This window comes from Pezoporus wallicus, unplaced genomic scaffold, assembly GCF_028554395.1.
Source record: "Pezoporus wallicus isolate ANWC-B61680 ecotype Strahan unplaced genomic scaffold, APGP_CSIRO_Pwel_v1 contig_6814, whole genome shotgun sequence".
Taxonomy (NCBI): Eukaryota; Metazoa; Chordata; class Aves; order Psittaciformes; family Psittacidae; genus Pezoporus; species Pezoporus wallicus.
The window spans coordinates 1,892,204-1,914,772 of record NW_026639755.1 but is presented as its reverse complement, the minus strand read 5'-3'; the positions used below and the strand labels follow the sequence as shown (position 1 = coordinate 1,914,772).

At 43.1% G+C, this 22,569-nt stretch overlaps 1 protein-coding gene across 2 annotated transcripts in view; it reads right to left on the bottom strand.

Annotated features, from left to right (window-relative positions):
• The window catches only part of GSK3B (glycogen synthase kinase 3 beta), a 143,763-nt gene extending 122,975 nt beyond the window's left edge, over positions 1-20,788 (bottom strand). The window contains exon 1 of one of the 2 annotated variants that reach the window (XM_057416030.1): positions 20,131-20,788. In XM_057416030.1, coding sequence (XP_057272013.1) covers positions 20,131-20,218 — 88 coding nt within the window. In that variant the 5' untranslated portion in view covers positions 20,219-20,788. The remainder of the gene's footprint in view (positions 1-20,130) is intronic. The other variant, XM_057416031.1, reaches the window with a different exon arrangement.
• Positions 20,789-22,569: the final 1,781 nt, after the last annotated feature.

Here is a 22,569-nt window from a genome sequence, read left to right as displayed (position 1 = left end):
AGACTTGAGTGTGCTTCTTCTAAACCCTGAAGTGATCAAGCTACCAAATAGTGAGGAAGCTACTCCAAGCAACCAGTTACTCTGCAAATGCAGTTAATTTCACTGCCCGCTACGTTAAAGCTTCACAATAACCAATTGCAGAAGAAACGCCCTCAAAGAGCATATTCAACTGGTACTTTGTTTTTACACATTGCAGTTTCTTTTTATCTGCTACAAAGTGCACACGCATTTTGGACCGCTTGATAGGAAAAAGAAAGCATGTTATTTCCATTTCATGGATACACGTGTTCAATAAGAGTTCAGCGCTGATCACAAGTCTTCCCAATGCTATTTATCTGAAGCATCCTGTAGGATCTTGCTGCTGAAAGAGGCGTCAAACACCACTGTCACCAAACTGGTTAAGGCATGAAGCTCAACTGTCCAAGGACAATACACCTCATGTTACTGAAGGAACATAACAGCAATGCAAAGAAAATTCCTTGTCATTTCCTTTAAAGCTGTGTTTATCCAGTTCAGAAATGTCAGTTGGAGGAGGAACAAAAAAACCACAAGAAAACAAAAACAAGAGTTTTGCCAAAATGTTTGAGGCAGAACCACCATGGCAGGAGAGTCAGCAAGGAGAAGAAAACTTACTTTAAAAAGAACTAGCACACTTCAACAGTACACGAAGAATAAATAACCCATGATAAGCAGATTTTTGCATGCACTTGCATGCACTTTTATGAAAGTCCAGCAAGGCTTCAAATAAAGAAAAGTTCAGAAAGTCATGATCCAAATAAAAGCTCTTCAAGGCTATCTATGCTTGGAAACACAGCACAAACTACACCGATGTGTTCCTAATTGCTTAAGATTTAACTCCACGATAAAATGAAGTTCTTCTGATCTTATTTGGGTACACATGATGCTGAACTTGCTCACTTGAAGGAGCACTAGAAAACATATTTCCACAATCAAGCCACACTCAACACTAGCAGTCTTTAACTTGTCCAGGATTGCTGCCCAGCAGCTTGAAATATAAAGCTCTCAAGAAGAGGATTTTGTTAGTAGGTTAGGGACCTGAGAACAGTAAGTGGAAATCGGTGTGGCATGCTGACTAAACCCAGGTTTTCGCTGCCGTTTTTGTTTCTTCACAAAATCCTGCGAAAAGAGGTCAAGAACATCAGAGAAAAAACTCTTCTCTCCATGCCTAAAATACAGCAGCTTTGCTAAAAACAAAGAGACATTGAAAAAAATTAGTAAAATAAAAATAAATGAAAAAAGAAAAAGAAAACTGCACAGGAAGGTAAAACTGCACTTAAAGTTGATCTCATGTAAATCAGTCTGGCTGCCTTCATTATAAGGCTTACGATTTGAAGGGTACTCTACACAAAACCTGACATATACTTCCTTGCTATATATATATATATATAGATATATATATATATATTAAAAAAAGCAACTCTAAATATGATTTAAATAGTTTTCCCACATTCTTCTCCAATGTACTAGATTTATACATAAATACGGCTGTCATGCTGCTGGCTTACAGAAGACTGTTCTAACAGTATAATCCCATTCACCTCAAGATGAATGCCACAGTAATTTTAACTGTACCTTAAGTTTCAGAAGGTCTACGGTATGTTCAAATCAACTTGGTTTCCACTACATCTCAATGTGCAGTACTAGCTAGTACATTCTCTCATGTCAGATAGGACACCCAACTCCCTTCTAAATATCAAATAATCCAACTTCAAAGCAGGCTACACTAATGGTCACAGCTAAAAACAATTTAAACTTCACGTGACACATAGTTCATTGCATAATACTCATTCAGTCCCCGAACCTGGATTACAACCAGAACATTGGTAGTTATGGACTTTAAAATGAGAAGGGGAATCCCCTAAATAGTCTGTGAGTATTCCTAATATGCTAGAGGCTACAACAACAAAAAATTAATGCCTCTTAAAGAATGGTGGAAAACTTGGACAAATCTGACAAATTCAATTTTTTTTTTTAGAGTTTAGCTTCTCCTTGTGGAAAACATTCAGGAAAAAAAAGTGGGTTTATCACATAGACAAAATACGTTTTTTTGTACCAGTCTCAAATCTTCAAGAGGAGAGAAACTGGAAAACAAGCCTGCTCGCACAGAAAGTTCCTAAACCCAACACAAGTCAAGACAGCTCAACATCTGATAAAGCTACATGGCTGTTCTAGTTACTGCTAGCCACAAAACATTCCATACACGTTTGTGAACAACTAAATTAGTATGCTCCTATTCATTCATTTTAGCTTTATTCCAGCCACTTTAGTGGTCTGGATGAAGACACACAAGTGTTCTTTTATGAGAGCAACCAAGGCTTTCTCTTCAAGCCACACCAAAGGATGTCTCCATATATGCCAGAACATACCCTTCAGCATGGCTGAAGTTGGGTTTTTGAGGGTTTAGTTGATAGTGGTTTAAAATCATGAAAGCTTCTCAGCTTTAACTTTTCATATATGTATCTTATAATAAGCAGAATTAACTTCTCTCATACATATCTTATAATAAGCAGAAAAATGAGAAGGATCTCTTAGGTCCCAAAGTCCAATTTCCTCATACTGAAGGAAATTACATTGTACACTCCTGACTGTGTACTCAGTCATGGCTAAGTTTTTAAGGTTTTACCATTTCTTGAGGAAGGATATTCTAAGAGACTCGTTTTCTTTGGGTGGGGAGAAAATAGATTAAGGCAGAAAATACATCATTTTATCACTTCAGTGTCCTTGCTTTTACATAAGCATTGTACTTGAGGGAAGTAAAAGCAGTAATTAATGTTTGCTCACTCTGCCTTCCGAGTATTTACAGAGATTAACATCCTCTCTGACTATTTTGCTGAAGTCAAATTATCATCAGTTTCACTTCCAGGTTCGCCTTTCCCCTGATAATCCTGGCTTGTGCTTCAGACTGAATTCCCCTTTTGTGGAGCCCAAGTGATCCAATAGGCATGCAACTCTCCACATGTAACCTCAACAGCAGCAACTATGTGCTCATTTCCCCATCCCCACTGGAGTACGCTACCCGGAATCACTTACCACATTGACAGCTGTATTGTTCAGATGTCCCAGTCATACCAACATCCTCATACAAAACCCTACCCACGCACGCTTCCAGAGGACACGTTTTCAACATAGAAACTCTCCATGTTAAAGCATGCTATTTCTAAGACACCTGCAGTCATGGCCACTGAAGTATTCCTGTACATTACTGTACTCTCATATTGGTGAAAGTAAGAAACTGTCCCATTTTAGAAGAGTTTTAAGAATAGAAAAGGCAAATTGCACCAAAATAAGGAGAGTAAAACTATTACTGCTGATACTCAGATTTTCTTGAATGACTTTAGACTTGATATTCTCTTTCCGCTGGCAGAAGTTTTAAGGGTGGTACAATAATGTATTACTCCTTCACTCACAGCCAAAGCAACTGTTCTCCCCTATAAGCAAGCACTGCTTTTGGGTGCATGACTTCACTAATTGGCGGTGCTTCATTAAAAACCTTCCCAGCTGAAGGCACTAATCTGCACATCAGTTTTAGTCCAAATCTGGAAACTTGGGCCATTTGCATATGCTTCTACCACCACCTAAAGAGCTCCAAAAGCGAGTATTAAAAAAAGTTATGAAACATTAAAAACCAAACAAACATATTTAAGACATTAGTTAAGATCTGAAACTTGAAGTTATCATTGCTTTCTTTTTTTAATCCACAACCACTGCTGTGGGTTTTTTTAAACGCAACCTATTTTCAAGTTTGCCATTCCACTTACTCTTTTTCCTCTAAAAACATTAATCTATTTGTAAAACATATTTGCATAAAACTGAAACCCACCAAAAAAACCCCAAAACTAAACTCCACAAGCCCTGCGAGTAAAACATCAGCTAAACTCTGTAATTACAAACAACAAACACAACATTTCCCAGCGATAACTCCATTCCAGACATGTGGTTCCATGCAGCTTCAAGCACAAATACACAAAAACCATGATAAATGAGTAAGAAAGTGAGATGTGACAATTTAAACCAGAAGAGTCTTTTTATGCGAAGTTTTGACAAATACGGAAGAGAATGAACCAGTACAGGAAAGAAGGGATTATTTTTTCCATTGTTGTTATTATTTATTTTAAAGCCTTATCCATTTTCAGAAAACTCCACTAATCTGAATGATTCCAATAAGCCAAAAAGACCACTTGGTTAGCTTCTAACTTGCCTTTTCTAGCAGACAGTTCTGATTTCTGGCAGGTTATTCTGTTGACTTCTTGTCACCATCACAGCACTGAAGCTGAAGAGTGTCAACAGAAGCACCCCAGTCTCTCACAGCTATCAACAGGGAAGAGGCACAAGTTTCCACAATACCCAAGTTGTAAACTCCTCCATCACTCAGATGATGACAGCTGCAGACAAAAAAAGAACTGTACGCCCCAACAGTCTAAGCCATGCAAAAGAGGGTCTATTTTGTGCGTGACAAAGCCAGAGCAAACACTAAGCAAAGCCTTAAGCAAAGCGCTGCCTAGAAATGAAATACACAAGTCTCCAGCTAGAGCCTCTTAATCTTTTTCATCAGCCAAAGGTTTAAAAGGGAAAAAATAAAAGGCATTCTGAACTACTACTGTACCTTAGGAGGAATTTGGCATAAAGCTTCAGGGTTATCATTTCTTCTCTCTCATTTGAGCAGATTAGAAGGAAATTAGTCTGACATCTAGCTTTGCATATTCAAAATCACTTGGAATATGGAAGCAGGGCACCAACAATTTGACAAAACCAAATTATAATTTCAAAATTAGTTGTATTAAGGGTAGATCAGGATTCTAGCCTTCCACAGTAACCTCACAAGTACATTAAATAAGACTGACACTTTGAGAGGCACAGAAAAAGCAGCGTTTGTTTAGTTCTAGTCAAAGTTTCTGCACCAAATAGGGAACCATGTACCAGTACAGGTGATCATTTTTGCTCTAAAGTATCTGTAGAGTTTCTCACGTGAGAACTCTAGACTTTAAGTTTCACACATCCCTCTTACTTGTGTGCCAAAATACTAGGTATGACTCACTTAAAATCCCTTTAAAAAAGATAGTAAGTTATGAAAGCCAATACTTTGATTTTTCAAGGTCCACATCAAACCTTTGAGCCAGGGCACTAATAGAAATGAAAATAATCCATCTCCATTTCACAGATGTACAAGACCAAGAATCTGTTTTCTTTCCAGGCTCATATTCTATGCAACATCTGGTTTCTACACACAATCTTCAGACACTTGCTCATTTATTAAGTAAATCATAAAGCAACTCCTGTGAGTAGACACTTACATATTAAGAGATGAATATTCTTCATGCACTGGCATTATATACTAAAATAATTCACTTACTCTGCAAGTTCTTTTGGGCAGACATCCCCCTTCCTAAGCTTGGTACTCACACAGCTACTGCATCATGGTCCTGGACTATGCTTAAAGCTCTGAGCAGTTCTTCACTTGTGCTAAATTCTTTTGTGTTGAAGCAAGAGCCACAGGATCAAGAACTGAAGAAATCATTTTATTTCTCAGGACCCACACAAAGCAAGCTCTAAAGTTCCCCCCCAGACAGTCTGTGGTTCTCAACTGCAGTACAATGAGGGCAGGAAGACACTGGAACAGGATGCCCAGAGAGGTGGTAGATGCACTGTCCCTGGCAGTGCTCAGGGCCAAGCTGGACAGGGCTCTGGGCAACCTGATCTAGTTGAGGATGTCCCTGCTCATGGCAAGGGGGTTGGACTTGATAACATTTGAAGGTTCCTTTCAACCCAAACTATTCTATGTTTCTTCCAAAATTGGAGCTACAACGCCAAGGCTAGAACAAGCCACTGCATGTGCTAAATTCCCAGGAGGCAGCTAACTAAGATAACATATCTAGCCTTTCAGTGTTAAAGCTACGGCCAGTTTCACAGATACTCATCTTCATATCCAATACCTGCCTGCAAGCTGCCAGTAGCATGAAGCTACTTAATCCCAAGGGGAGAAGGAACAGAATTAGTGAGCTATAACTGAAACTCATCACAAGGCCACGCAGAAATAACCAGAATGACAGAAAATAATACCGTAAGGAACAACTGGCTGTCTTAATTAAAACCTCTCCAAACTCCTATATATAAACTACCTGGAAAACCTCTTCATTTTTAAAATAGGCACTACAGGGAATCTGACAGCCTTCCTAATCCATCCCAGTCCTGCCGTTGTTCTTAAAAGTTGACTCAACTAACTTAAAGCATGTTTGCTGCAGTTTAAGCCCACACATTGTTTCATCTCCAGTGGGGAGGACAACAGTTCAGCCTTTTCCTTCCAGCTATCTTTAATGTATTTAAAGAACATTTGGTCTCCTCTTAAAAAAAAGTCATCCAAAGTGCTTTCAGCTTTCCCTTAGAGCACATTTTCTAGATCTCTGACCATTCTCCTTTACCTGCAACTATTCTTCTCCTAGTACAATACCAAAACTAGGTGTAGCACTTTAACTTGGGCTTATTAGCATGCCAAGAAGTGAGAAGCATAGAATGGTTTGGGTTGGAAAGGACCTTAAGACCACATAGTTCCAACCCCCCTGCCATGGGCAGGGACACCTCACGCTAAACCATTTCACCCAAGACTTGATCCAACCTGGCCTTGAACACTGCATAACCTTATTTATTTTACATACCATTCCTGTTAATACATCCCTATCTGAGTACTTCCCAGACTTGTGGATTGCATTCCCATCAGAGGCACTCCAAGGACTAAAGAGCATGTGTTCAGAACGATCTTGACAAAGCAGTGGTACCTAAGTGGGATGAAATCTAGGAGGGACAGATGTAGTCCATTAGTCCTCAGGAAGACTTGGCTTTGCCTCTGATGGAAATGCGAACTGCAAGTCTAGAAAGTTCTCTCAGATCAGGTGCAAAAAAACTTACTACTACACTTAAGAAAACTCAGCAGAACTCCCTTGACCTATCCTTCTACTATGATCACAAGTCCTGGCTAACTTCAAAGGCACATGTACTTTGTAATAGCTGCAGACCCTTCTTAGACAAACAAAAGCCTGAGTTTCTGCCAGGATATACAAAACAGTTAACACTGTGAAAATGAGCACAGACATTTGTAAGAACAGACATACAGCGTCAAATCAAGGCATTGCCTCATCCATTTTCCTGTCTTTGAGAGCAACCATAAGAAAACACCCAAAGAATAACACCACAGCAATTAACAGGAGTTATACATAGATACATGCCTTAAATTATATATACAAGATGTATTTTAAGCCCATTCAGTAACGAATAATAAATTACATCACTCTCCACCACTGCATCTTGTCCATACATCAGTTTACAGGAACAAAGAGGTCTCAGCTGCATAAAGCCAAAAAAAGAAAAAAAAAATTGAAACGATGCTGTGACTGGATTACTGGAGGAAAAGATTAACAGTACTGCCTAAAAGTACAAATTGAAGTTTCTAGTGGATGATGAGTTTTAAACAAGCACTTCCATGCCACACTGTTGCCTCCATGTACCAGCATGTTCCATGGCTGATCTCCTTTTAAGAGGTTTCAGTTATGTGGTCTACAGATCTTTTTCTGTGGGGCACTTTGTAAGAATCCAAGTACCATATATTTTTACAGGGTACAGGGCAGTTTCGCATAACTTTGAGAGGATTTCAGATATCTCTCGTTCAGTAGCACAAAGGAATACTTGTTTCCTTAACAGTATGCTAAGATGAAGCAGAAGTGATTCAAAACTGCACCAGCATTCCCGCATTCTCCAGAAGAAAATACTCTTGAACTTCCAACAGCATCACCAACTCACAAGTCGCATCACCCAACTTCCAATATGGCACTATAGCTCAGCTCCATTTTTCACACCATTTGGAGAGTTACACATCAGATAGTTTATCTCAGGACATCCAAAGAGGTACATTTTACAAAAGAGAACACTTCGTGTATCACTTACAAATCTGGTAGAATGCTAGTATTATTGCATTACACCTTTGTATTTTCATTTAAAGATGGGGGAATGTATTATGAGGTAATTGTGTATTTAATGTTTAATTACTTACTTTCCATACAAGCACAAAACCGGTAATAAACATGGCAGCGCTGATTCCACACACAGAATAATTGTAAGTAGGATTGAAGAAAATAGTAAGAAACAGCAATGGTCAAATAATCCCTACCTGACTTGCTGCACATTTTTTAACTATGAATGGGCTTCACAGCAATACAGCCAGCATGAGATCAAAGTAAAACAGCACAAGAGATGCCCAGAGCAATACAAGGGATTTCAACAAACAGATCTCCAGGAGTTCAGTAAAATCTGCTCTCTTCAGTGTCAGATGAAAGCTCATTATTCTTCTTCATCGGCAGACAAATTCTCCACCTCTTTGTTAACTACTGAAACCCTGGACATTACCTGAATTTTTAGAAATACTCACCTTTGTTCTCTATTCAGAAATAACAGCTCTTTTGAATACACTACAGCCAAAACCAATTTCTTCCATAGGGTATTATAGGGTTTTGCTATGGGACTATGTACAACAGTCTTCTAGAAAATCTAGTCCTCCGTGCTGATACTTTGTTCTCCTTACTGCATAAACACCCTGAATTGGTTCTGCAATTTAACGGACTACCAGCCTTTTTCTCTCTTCCCCCAACCCCAAGAATTACTTGCATCATTCGCACAGACTCAAAGCATACCTGCAAAGTACTAGGTGAGAGCTGCTCACCTCCATAGATGTATCCATCCACCAGCAAAGCCCAGTGCACCATGACTTTGGGACTTCACTAGAAACACAGTAGTACACAAGAATTCTGGGAGAGGTGAAAGCACCACAGTACAAAAGACACCAGGCTGCACAGTAAGTGCGAAGAGCCAAAATACGCAAGTTAAAATCTACCTGCTACCAGTCTTCCTGGAAGCTCAAACAAGAATACCATGAGCAGCTTTGAAAGTTTTGTACTTTTGTACTCACACGCTACTAAGGTGCAAAACTGACCTATCCAAAATTTAGAACAAGAAAAGGTTTCAAGTTTGCATCATGTCTGTGAGAGTATATACTACATCAGCAGAAACCTAGCTTGAAATATCAACTGCATTATAAAATCCTCATGCTTTCTCCGTATTAGTCATACCAACACTACAGTAAGAATGGTTCAACGTAATGCTTGAATCACCTAGTCAAAGTGTCAAGAGATTACTATTTCCTTTCAAATAAAACCCCCACACCACCAGATGTACAAGACGTACAATAACATCCCGAAAAACCTATGGGCATTAAATCCTAGTGTTCAGTACACATTGTTACAGGCTCACTAAATAGCGCTGCAAATACTTGCAAAACTCTTAAGCACATCTCAAGCCTCTTCCTCCATCAAAAACTTTAACACTTCTTGAATGAAAATAGTCTTAAAGCCGCATAGCAAATATGTCTTTACCTGAACACTAACCTCTTCCAAGTTTTAAAACCCCTCAATTTTATAACCACATACACACAAAAATCTTGACAATGTATCAGTCAGAAATCCCATTTCCTACCTTACCAATATGTTATTTAACAATTGGCTAACAATCTGCAACCAGGAGAAAATTCTCCCACTATCACAACACTCAAAGGGGAAAAGCCTTTAGAGTGATAGAAGACCATACAATAGGTTCCAACGCCACTTCTTATAGGGCTCCTTTAGCATCATCAAAATTAAATGTTAACATTAGTGGGACAGGACATTTCCAAGTCACAGAATACATCATGTAAAGTCAAATGAGAAAGAGGTTCACTGTTCCTGACAAAACAATTATTGTTGAAGTATTACAACATTACTCCCAAGTTTGGGCTGCAAAAATGTAATTGGTCAACCCAGAGTTAGCTAAAGAATATTTTAAAGCAATCTGTAAAGGCTTTAAAGCAGAAGCTCTAAAGCTAAGCCTTCACACATGGTCTAGGTTTAACTTCCAGATCTCAGAAACCTACATCATCTCCTCCTCTCCGTATCATATTTCTGACAGCACCTATGTGTCTCCACTCACAAATACCTGTAAAAAGTAATAGAGTAAAAGGAGCTGCTAGAACAACTTAATCATGATTTATTCTCATCTGGAATCTACTGATTTTGTCCTCGTCTGCCAGGAACCCCTTCCCAATTCCAGCTGCTCTTCAGAAAACTAAACCAAACCAACCATCCCAAACACCCTATGTCAAAAAAAAAAATGACAAAACACACACCGCACACACACACACCCCCCCAGTGTCCAAATAAACTCAAAAGGTATTTGCAGCTACTACATGTTTTGAAGCAACTCCAGAAGAAATGTGTATTTTGTAATGATGCCACCAGGTAAGAATAAAATCAAAAAGGCTTCCACCAGATTTTTAAAATGCAGGCAGTGTCATTGTCTCAATGAGCACTGCTGAAGAATCAGAATTAAGAAAAGTTACTGCATAGTATAAAGATCTCTGCAATGCTCCCTTTTATACTTAGTCCACCATAATAAAAACTTAGTCAATCCTGAACTGCTGAAACATTACCAGTGAAAAAATAACCTAATGTATTATTAAATAAAAATAACCCACAGGCTATTGCATAAAGCCAAAGCATTGACACCTCAACAAACAACGTTGTTTGTTGCCTCATGAATATCTATACCTGTCTGCAAAATCCCACAGGCATTTCATATGTGCCACTATTCTTCTGCTGTCACATAGCAATGCCCTTGTCAGCAATGCCCTTGTCAGCTTCCATGGATACCGAAAGCCAGTAACTCCAGCCAAAGAGAAGCTTCAGTTCATCAAAATTGAGTCTATCATGAAATACAGACTTGCAGATTTAGTAGTATCATTACCCTACCAAGGTAGGGTCTATTAAGTCAACTACATTTCTAAAACACCCTCCAACTGAATGACACTCAAGAGAACACCCTGGTGAACTTTATTACTCAGACATGCCAAGAGTCCAATAAACATACTCAATTGCCATCCTCATGTCACTTCCATAATCTATACTCAACCCCCAGCTAACTCATGCCTAGCACACTGACCAAGGAAAAGCAAGCTCGGAGGTGAGCTCAATCTAATGCCAGCAGTACCTTCCCTTCTGGAAGCTGCAATGAAAGCTCTGCCTGCCCTCCTACTGAAGAGTATCATCTGGAGTTCAGGCCCAAAAATTCTGGAACAGTGAAGTTCTCCCACTTTGCACAAACCTCATGCTTTTGTCTCCAGTGCATTCACTAGCTGATCCACCAGAAAACAAAACCAGGCACATAGGAAAAAAAACCACCTAGCTTTCCATTAGCCTTTAAAGCATTTCCACAAGACTTATATCAACTCTTCAGTCCATTGTGGTTACTGAAACACATAATCCAAAATTACCAATTTCTGTAAACCTACTTCAGTCTCTGAAACTGAAATGTGATTAGTAAGGTTTCTCTATTCTCTGATGAAGACAGGAAAAAATACCTTAACTTGCAACACTACACATACCCACAGCTCCCAAGCCAGCACATACAATGAGTAAGATTGCAGGATTAGGAGTGAAATGGTCAACAGATACAATCCTCTCAAGGATAACATTATTTTCCACTTCTTTAGGTTTCAATTGAGCAATTGTATATATAAAGAAAAACCATTCCAGAAGCCTTACATCTACTCACCTGCAAAAGTATGCCTTGCCAGAAAGCTTTTATTCTCTCAGCAAGGCACAAAACATTCTTTCTGATGCTGATACTCAACCTCCCACAAACGTGGGGAAATTCATTTATGCCTATGAACTTCATTCACAGGGACACAGATTTGTGCCAAATGATTCATGTGTACTTGGCCAACAACCAAATATTCTGCTTATTTAAGCTGATGAGTTTGTGTCCCCTTCCTCCTCAAGGAAACCCACTCACACAGGTCAATTCACTATGTTACTTTTTTTTCTAGATATTTAAAACAAATGAAGCACACGAGAGATAGGATCCATATAATAACGTAAGTTCTATGAAACTGTTTGCAACAGGGTGTGAATCAGGAAAACCAAACAGATTGGCACTATCAACTGTGACTAAGTAGTTTTTCCTCTTTCTACACTGCAAGAAAAATCACATTCTTCTTTGCAGCAACAGTCACATTTTAATCTTTCTGCACAGCTTATTTTTGGCCTGTCTGAAAATTAAAGAATTGCCCACATTCCTGGCAAAGTTACCTCTTTGAACTACAGGGCTTGCTGCCGATAAGAATTACATTCCTAGTAAAAAAGTCAAAAGAGACGATGTTCTACAGTTGTGGCTGTAAGAAGTCTGCCTTGGTTGGAAAAATTCAGCTGCTGCTTCCCTTCTGGTTGTAACTTCAGAGCCAACACTCAACTTCTCTCCTTCTAAGTGCTCTGATCCAAAAGCCTGTGGTAAATTTTGCCACTACACATGAACACTTAGGTTCATGCATGCACAGCAGCACAGTCCCATGCACCCTCTACAGCATTACTTATCCAGTGGTATCAATCAGGAACATCTTCCCTTCCCCTTCTGACCAGCAGATCTCTTACTATGATCACCTACTTTCAGGCACTTGGATTACTAATAGGTTTCTTCAAATCCGCCCAAATGCCTGAAAAGACACGCTGGGCCATGTAACTACACATTCTTGTGATATATGATGTTTAAGAGATGCTTTCCAAACTCAAAAATAAAATCACCAAAGGTTATCTAAACAAATGAAAAATACTAGCAGCTATTCTAAATAATTCAACTCAACCTTATCATAATACCAGCATAACAGTCATTCACTACTTTCAACATGCTTACATTGGTCATTGTAACCTACAAAGCAAGATACTTGGCCCTAATTCAGACCTAACACAAAGTTACAAAACTGTATTTTTCTTAGCCCAAAATTCTTACCTACAAGCAGGCTAAAGTGAATTTCCTATGGCAGGCTCTCTGCAACCCCCCCAGCACTATTTCTTCAGCTAAACTGATTCCATGTTACTGACACAGAAACCTTTCATATCATCGAGAAAATAATCACATGGAAAATACTTCGCAACTCCCTTTAGCCAGGTTAGTATCAACTCACTAGTCCAGTGCATGTGCAGGCAGCACTGGTAGAGACATCAAGTTAACAACCCTTAGCTGATGAGGCTCAGCCAGAAAACACTGGGTCCACCTTTATGGAGAAGTAGCAATACTCTTGACAAGGACTGATGTCATCCCTCCAAAGGAGCTGTTGCCCTGTATGCTTTTTGTTTAAAAAGAAAAGGCCCACAGTGCTTGACATTGACAAGCTAGCTTGCCACTTTCTTCCATTACAAGACACTAGGTGAGAACACAAACTGCCTTAAATGCTTAGATCTACTTCCTGTCTGCAAGAGATAAAAGTACAGAATGAACTGCTCTGCTTTATTCCCTTTTCTGAACAACAGACAAGTCATCTGTGGCAGAAGCACCTAATGAAAAGATTCTTTGATAGCACTGATCATACAAGAAAAAAAATCACTGTCCACTTCTGCTAGAGGCACATCAGTCTGACTTCCGGCATCCACATTTTGGCAATTCTCAGAGTGATCTAGAAATGCTTCCAGTAAGGTCTTCAACATGGATTTCTGTTGAAATCACCTCATCTCATCTCTCCTCCTGCACAGAGAGAACATCACACAGCAGCACTGTTAGAGGATATAGGACCAAGTTGCACATGTTCTGTTACACCAAGATAACTGACCCTTTCTCTATGGCACGGTAAGCCAATACCAATAGGAGCAGGAGGGATCCTGAAGATCTGGTGAGAGCATTTCTTCTACCTATAGCCATTACCAAAATCTAGTTTGCTAAAGCCTCAGGTAGAGCTTCATTTTAAGCTTCTGTTTAATAAGATACAGCAGCACTGAGCAGGAACACCTCGTCTGAGCATGTCTATGATGCGTTAGCCACCTCTCACAGGGGTGGATCTTGCTACCATGTCTCACACCTTTCTCACCTTAAGACCAGATTGCTGCAATGTACTCAATATATGGTTACACTTTAATACAAAAATATAAAGTGGCATAGACCAACACATCTCCAAACTTGTATCTTCCCCATGGCAGTATGCAGCAGCCCAGCAACAATCTCCATCAGATGAGAAGCGCCAAGGGGGTTCATAGTTCTAAAGAGAGGGGAGTTGACCTGTACAGCACTCTATGGGTTTAGCCTTTATGTCTATGGGAGTATCTTGTAAAAGCTGTAATTAGCATTTTTTTCCAACATACATAACTAAGAGAGCATCTAAAATGCATCTGAAAGCACAGCTTAGTGAAAGAAGTGCTGACAAGACAAAATTTGGGGGTTTATATGGACTTAGGTCAAAGAAAAATGAGGAGAGTTGTTCTGCAAGGCATTTAAACTTGCAATAAGCTCCTTTTCAGAGCTGTTTGACTTTAAAAGTTTTGTTCATCTTTCAAGACTGCTCTGATCTGATGCTCATTAAATTCAGAAAGCAGCCAAGTAGCTCCACCAGCCATAGAGCTTCTGCAGGAGACAGCCACTTTAGCACTTCCCACACCAGCTTTGGGTGACTAAAGAGTCCTCAGAGTAGTTAAAAAAAAAGAAAGAAAAAAGAAATTAACAGAAACAAAAGTAAAAGAACTCCAGAAAAAAGTCTATAGAAAATTCTGGAAACTCAAAGACAACAGACCTTCTGATTTAAAATGGAACTCATCAAGTCATTCAGAACAAAAAGACTCCCAAAAGCTTGAACCAAGAGGCTGCAAATGTTGTCCAGCCACCCTGCATATTATAGCTAATGTGTTCAGATAACTAAGGGGTGTAGCATTAATTCATTTCATAAAATGCTAGCACTGGTCACAGCGCAAAGCTTTAACTGCCCGGATTTTGCAGACACAGATACCCTATAGGCTTTCAGCATCATCTTCACTGATCTATCCAGTTTAAGAAAGACCATGGGGTGAGGGAACAGCAATAGCCAATATCCCACAGATTTGTATCATTATGAAGACCTGTGATGAGTAAACTGGACATCAATATTGTGGAAAATCCTTTACGTTCTATCTAATGAGTGCTTAAAGATAGATCAAAATTAAAGAACTCTTGGGGCAGTAAAGCAAAATCCTTCAGTAATACAGGCCAAGGAAGTACTTCTTTCCTCAACCCCACAAGAAAAAAAATATGCGGTACATAAACCACGACTGCTTTGTGATACCTACAAGACCCTATCAAGTTAACAGACAAAGTAGTACCACAGTTTCCAGAGCCAGGATGCACACACACAAGGAATATGCTCCGTTACATCATGTAATTTACAGCTGTGTAAATACATGAACAGTATTCTTAAATACTGCTACGAAACACAAAAGGTAAATCAAGTGATACTACATTGGGGGGTCATCTCCAGGAAGCGCTGTAGGCAAAAAGAAGCATGCTGAACAGTAATGGAGTAAGAAAAGGTTCAAGATAAACTAACCCAGGGAAATAAGACATGGGGGACACAACAGAATAATGAGTCAAGTTATCATTTGACAGGTTCCATTGGCAGGCCTCACTTTTTTTATTTGTTATTCTTCTGCTCAACTACCCCTAATGGCACAAATAAACAGAAAATAGTTTGTCAGCATTATAATTCAGTACAGCAGACAGCTCGTTTATTCCTTCTCAGACTGCAAGGATGACTTTGGGGCTCTACAGCATGAGACACTTCTCCCTGTAGCACACACGGGCATTAGCTAACCCCAGAAGCACAGTTAGTTCAAGTTTAAGCACAACGAAAGCTGCTCACCCAGCACCACTCAAGAGCTGCACAGGGCTAGAATCAGTGATGGCCAGACACAGACCACGCACCAGGCTTCTGGAAAGGAACAATCTTCCTCTCTCCAGCAAGGAGAGCAGGATGGGCGGCTTCCAGTTTCTGAAACCAACTAGGCAGAAACTGCTATCAAAGCAATAGGGCCCTACCCTAACTGGGTTGAGAAACAGAAGGTGGCATTATCTCAATCATTTCACCAGTTTCAACAGCCCCACTCATTCCTTCACACTGAAGTTGGCCAGTGTGCTCTCTTCCCAGGGTTCTTCCATACACCTACCTGGGCATCACAGTGTATTAAACTGTCACCTAGATGTCACATGCTACCTAAAAATCAGCCACTTTTATGTCCTGGCTTGTGCAGTGGTTACCAGCAGAGCAGTAAACTCTCAGACTTTATTTCTTTATGAACCGCTTCTTAAAGTGCCATTACACTAACAAAAGCAGCATCACACTCAAACGCCAGCAGTAGAACCATGTGTGAACAATACACAGCAATACAGGTTTACCAAGCTATTGTGCTTTCAGGAGATTACAGAATACAAAAGACAGTGAATCCAAGAAGAAAAAAAAAAACAAAAAAAAACCAGAAAAAAACACCACCAAAACTTTAACAAAAACCATTGGCACCAGTGAAACATCGGAGTCCAAAATGAATTATTACAAGATTGTCCTTTAGATTTTGCAACCAAGAATATGCACATAACATCAGAATTAGCTAAAGCAAATCAAATTGCCTTCCTCACCCTCCAACTGAACAAATTCTGCATAACCAATTACAGAGCCACAACACACATGGAGCAAAACCTCTTCATGGCAAGCATCAGCCATGACATTATTTACTGCAGACAAGATAATTGGCTGCAGTTACAATAAGTATTGCTGTCTACAGGGACGTGGTGTTACTTGAAAATACTCACTTTCCAGAAGCTCAGGGAACGGGAAAGGAAAAAAAAAAAATTTAAAAAAATCAATTCCATAGTCATTAGATGAAAATCCTTAAACTGCAAACTTCAAAACTTCCATTTTTATACAGATATTTTTGGTCATGTGTTGCATGGCTACCCTTTGTATTTCAGGATTATTTTTCCCCACTTGGGAAACAATGTACATCTGGAAGCAATGCAACAACAACTAGGTGAAGAACAAAAGAAAGCTTTAAGCTCATATCTCTTCTCTTATACTACAACCAGCAGGTTGATAGTATCAGTAAGGGGAAAACTGGAAGCTCAGCTCCCTCATCTTGAGGGACAGGCTCAACACGAGGAGTACATGTGCTTTTTGTGTGTGCACGGAAAGCCTACAAACCCAGCAATACAGACCAAGAATAACCTACTTGAGAATACCTTCAATGCAGAAATCCATATGGTGGGCTGGAAACAGTGGTGGAGTGATTTCAAAACCACCAAAATATTAATAGAGAAAAGAAAAATAATGAGATTTCAGAAGGTACTCTTGATGCTGGTATGGCCTGAAAGAGATACAAAAAGGCCACAGGGTTCCTACTCTTGCAGAGATGTTAAAACCCTTGTAATGTCAATTATAGAGCAATGAGAGCAGCATGCATGCCAAGTCATCTTTCCCAACAGCCAGAACTGCAGCAGCTGTAGGTTATCTCCCATCCTTTCATTCAAGGATCAAGCTTTCTTACCAACTTCTGAGAACAAAGTCTCATAAATTAAGTCTAATAAATTATAAAGGGAAGAGATGAAAAATCCTTACTCGCTCTTTCTCCCCCATATACCTCAGAGAAAAGCAATCACCATATGCTTCTAGTACTGCTCCTCCCAGGTAACGGAAGGATCAGCAAGCCTTCCTCCACTGCTTTATCAGTCTGTTCCTCCACACCTGGATCCATCCTTCCTACGTAACTTGCAGTGCTCAGCCAGAAGCAGCAATAGCTGCAGAGACACGAGAGCAAGAGTGACCTCATAATTCAATTTCACCACTACACTGGACTTACAAATAAAAGCAAAAAGGTTGGTACATAACAAGTCAGGTTTTGTTCCCTGATGACTTGGAGAAGGCGCGTACCAAGAAAGAGGTACTAGAGATGCATGAGAGACTCAGAAGATACCAATCCATCAATTTTCACCCACCTCACAAGGGCTCTTTCGTCCCAACTTTCACTAGAAAGGGCTCAGAATGTAACTAAGTATCTGTAAATATACAGCAAAATGGAAGAGCCAAGCAAACTCCTTGTTCACCACACAAGTGATCTTCCCCACCCCCCCAAGCACTCAATACTGGCACTAGATAATTTGCTACATCATTCCATAGATGCTATTCATAAGAATTCATGAGAATCAGACAGATACAACCCTTTTTGACACACAGATTTTTTTTTTCTCTTACAAAGCAAAAGGAAAAAAAAAAAGGAAAAAAAAAGAAAAAGTTAACTTTGTGGCCTGCCTTGCATGGATGGATGAACTGAAAATTTCAACTGCATTTCCCATAGAGTCCTTGTATGTGGTTCTCTTGCTTTGTTCTGACATCTTTTTCCAGACAGCAGAAGGACCAGGAGCACATGACTAGAGCGACTGTGGGGGTTATCGCATACGGCCTTTGTTTCTCACTCGGTGTTATACACTTGGGATTGAATCATATTTGCAAACTTGTTAGTCTGCATCAGTTAGCACCCTCTTTACAGGCAAGCATCTGTCTAGTCTCTGACCTCACATAAACGGAGGGAAAGGAGCATCAATGACCTTTCAAGAATCAAGCTGTAGAGCTTGAATAAGACAAATACAGTTGCTGAGCATGACAGGTCTAGGGCTCACTTGGCTTAGACAGCTACCTGCAGAAATACTGATCAACAAAACCTGCTTCCTATTCCACATGCACATAAAGTCAATCAGTAAATTAAAATGGAGTCACCCACGGGTTTTCTCCATCCAGATCAAGAATCCTTAATAAACGCTAATGCTGGACCGGATAAAACATATGCCCTTATGCTGCTAACATGGGTTAACTGCACCCATGTTTTCTGAATGCTGCAGGCACGCTGATCATGCAGATACAAGGTAGGCTACAGACCCCGAGCCAAACGCTCTCTTCAAGTCTTCAACCGCAGTGGAAGACATTTCAGTGCAGAAAAACAGAATTCCTGATCTGTCAGAAAGCTCACAACCGTACAGCGCTTTGGCACGAAACACACAAACCGAGGGGCTATATCTGCACACATGCACACACAGAGCCATGTCAGGTGTGGCTGCACGCAAGGATCAAATACATCAATCGAATGGTCATACATATCAAGCATTCTTGGTCCCATAAAGATGCCACCCTGCGTTTCTATAAGAAAAAGGAAAATATCCCTGAAAACTACACTATTAGTAGGAATCTGGAAGAACAATTAATGTGAGCATATTCAAATCAGGAGTTAAGAAATTCCCTATTATAATCAATTAGCCCATCTTAAGCAACTCTGAACAGGCCCTGTTCCATCGACACTGTACATTTGTTCAGATTTAATACATATTTTTTATTCACATACACCAGCTAATCCAACAAACTTGGATACGAAAGATGGGCACATATTAAACACGATTTCCAGCACACCTGTGCAGAATAAAGCACAAGGCCTCATTCTTAAATATATTCCTCTGATCAGAAGACTGGAAAAGGCATGGCCAAGCCTGAAATAACTACTCCATAGGCTCACATGTCAAAATAGCCATTTTCTTATCCCCTCGATTGAGCTTTCTCCCAGAGCCTGGAGGATATTAGAGAAACACCTTTTGTAAGCTCCCCTCCCTCCCCCCCTCTTTTTTTTTTTTTTTTCCCTTTTTTTTTCTTATAAAAGGGCTGGACTAAAAGGTGCTCACACCCGATCTACGGGTGCATGGAAAAAAAAATCTTCCTAGCTCTCTTCTTCAGAGCCAGGAGTGCGTAAAAAAAAAAAAAACACAGAATGAACATTAATGTCACGGCAATACCTGTGTGCCCGCAATTCGCTTCCTCCTTTCAAGGGGGAAATCAAAAGCAAAATACATGCTACGGAGCTGCCAATCCGTTTCACAAAGCGGGGGGGAAGAGAAGGGGAGGAAGGCTTTTTAATTAGCCAGAGGCTGCTTACAACGCTGGTAGCGATCGGGGGCTGAGGACAAACCAGCCGGCATTTTTTTTGTCCAACAGGCCCCAAACGAATCGGCGGCGTGCGCCTATTCAAGGTTAATGGAGGGGGAAGGGGAGAGAAAGGAGCTGCCTCCGCCGGGGCTGGGGCCGAGCTCTCGACTGCTCTCTCGGCCCCCGGCCGGGCTCCCGCCCGCCGCCCTACCGCCTCAGCGAAGGGTGGAGAGGGGGGGAAAGCCCCAGCAGGGCCGGGCGGACAGACAACCACCCGCGCAGGGCGGCAGGATACTCACGGCTAACTTTCATGCTGCCGAAGGCCGAGGGCTGCTGCACCGGCTTGCAGCTCTCCGCGAAGGAGGTGGTCCTGGGCCGCCCGGACATGGTTCTCCCGCTCCTACTGTGCCCCGATCACCGCTCTCTTCCTGCCTTTTCCACTCCTCCGCCTCGCCCCGGCGGGCCCGTCTGCCGCTCCCTCGCTCAGCTGGAGGAGACGGGCGGGACGCGCCACATGAAATGCCGGGGTCCCCCCTTCCCCCCCCCCCGGGGAAGCCCCCTCCCCTCGCGGTCTCTGTAGCGCTCGGCGGCGGCTGCTGCTTCTCCTTCGTGTTCCTCTTCTTCCTCACGCCGCCCGTTCCTCACAAAACCATCCTTCCCGGCAGCGCCGGTGGGTCCGAGAGCTGCCTCCGCCCAGTCCGCAGCCCCCCCGGGCCGGCGCCGCTCCCGCTCCCGGCCGCGAGCGAGGGGGGTTGGCTAGGCCTCGCTGCCCCCACCCCGGGCGCCAGTCACATGGGGCGGCGGCTCACGGCCCGGCTCCTCTGATCCCGCCGCTGCGTCTCTTGGGTTTCTTATCCCCTTTTCCGCTTTTTTCTTTCCCTTCTTTTCCTTCCTCCTCTTCCCCCCCTCCCCTCTCCTTTGCTTCACCTCGCCTCTGAGGGAGGCGGCAGGGAAAGGGACTATTTTTTTATCCGACGGCGGAGGGATCTCCGCCGACTGGAGGCGATGCGACCGCTCGCAAGGGGATCCGGCAGTGGCGGCGGGATCCGCGGCGGGCGGAGCAGGGGTGAAGCGGCCCGGGCGGCCTCGCTCGCTCACGAAGGCTTCTCAGTGCGGCGCTGAGGCGGCGGCTCCGGCGGCGCTCCTCATTGCGCCCGCAGGGGCAGCTGGCGGCGGATCAGGCTGGGGACGCTGCACTGCGGGACGTGGCCGGCGGCGGTGGCGCAGGCCATGACGACGGCGACGGCTCCGCGGTTCTTCCTCAGCCGGCTTCAGAGCGCTGACGGCGGCGGTTAGTGCTGCTTCCCCGGGCGCCCAAGGCACATGGGACTCGCCCGCCCGGCTGAAGCCTCCTGCCGCTCCCTCCCGGGGCTGGCTGCCTTCTGCCAGGCCCCCCTCCCTGTTTGTGCCGATCAGTCCCTTTGTCCCCGCTGCTGCCTCCGCTGCGTGCCGGGCTCCTGCTGCTGCGCTCTGTGTGTGCGCCAAAGCCGCGCAGCCGCCTATGCCTGTCGCCGCCCTACGTTGCGGAATGGCCGTAAACGCCTTCAGTGAATACCCAGCCGAAGAGCCCGACGCATTCGTTAGACCCCAGCCCGAGGCCCTCACGGAAACAGCCGAGCGTCCTCGGGACCAATCCCGAGGTCGCTACGGAAATGCCTGTAACCAATCATAAAGCCATTACGGGCGCAACGGAGTCTCCCCGAAGCGAAACGGAGACCCAATCGGAAAACGCTGCCACCGCCCTAGCAGCGCGTTCGGCAGCCAATAGGAAGGAGGCCTCTCTTCCGGCTATTGCCGGGCTGAGCCGAAGCGTGAGAGCCAACCAGAGGGCGCGCTGCCGCCGACGCACAGCCCTGGGACGGGTTCAAGCTGCAGCCCGAGGCGGGTTCTCATTGGCTCACGGCGATGAGGCGGCCCGAAGACGCCATGTAGCTCTCCGCCACCGGCCAATCCGGAAGCCCGTTGGGGCACGGCCGCTCACCTTTATGACCTAGCCGTGCGCGGGCGGCCGGGGGTGCGGGGCATGCTCAGTGCCGCGTTAAGGGCGGGCAGCCGCCGCCCCGCTGGCTGTAACGCCCCTCACACCCCTCCGGGGATGGCTCGCGGCTCTGAGTTGAGGCCACTTGGGCAAAGAGGAGGCAGGGGAGAGGCGCAGAGTTCTCAGCCTGGTTTGGGTTGAAGGGGCCTCAAAGCTCATCCGGTTCCAACCCCCTGCCACGGGCAGGGACACCTCCCACTAGACCAGGCTGCTCCAAGCCCTGTCCAACCTGGCCTTGAACGCTGCCCGGGATGGGGCAGCCACAGCTTCTCTGGGCACCCTGTGCCAGCGCCTCAGCACCCCCTTGGTTTGGGCCTGAAACCATCGGGGACTGAAGTCAGTCCCTCATTGAGCTGGTATTAGGGTTCAGCGTTAAGACCACTGTTGTTTAATATCTTTAGCAATGATCTGGATGAGGGGATCGAGGGCACCCTCAGTACATTTGCAGATGACACCAAGTTGGATGGGAGTGTTGGTCTGCCGAAGGACAGGAAGGCCCTGCAGAGGGGTCTGGACAGGCTGGATCAAATAGGCTGTGGCCAATGTGATGAGGTTCAACAGGCAAAGTGCTGGATCCTGTATCTGCAGGATCCCACACAACGCTCCAGGCTTGGGGAAGAGCGGCTGGAAAGCTGCTCATGGAAAAGGACCTGGGGATGCTGATTGGCGGAGCCGAACACAAGCAGCTTATGCCCAGGCA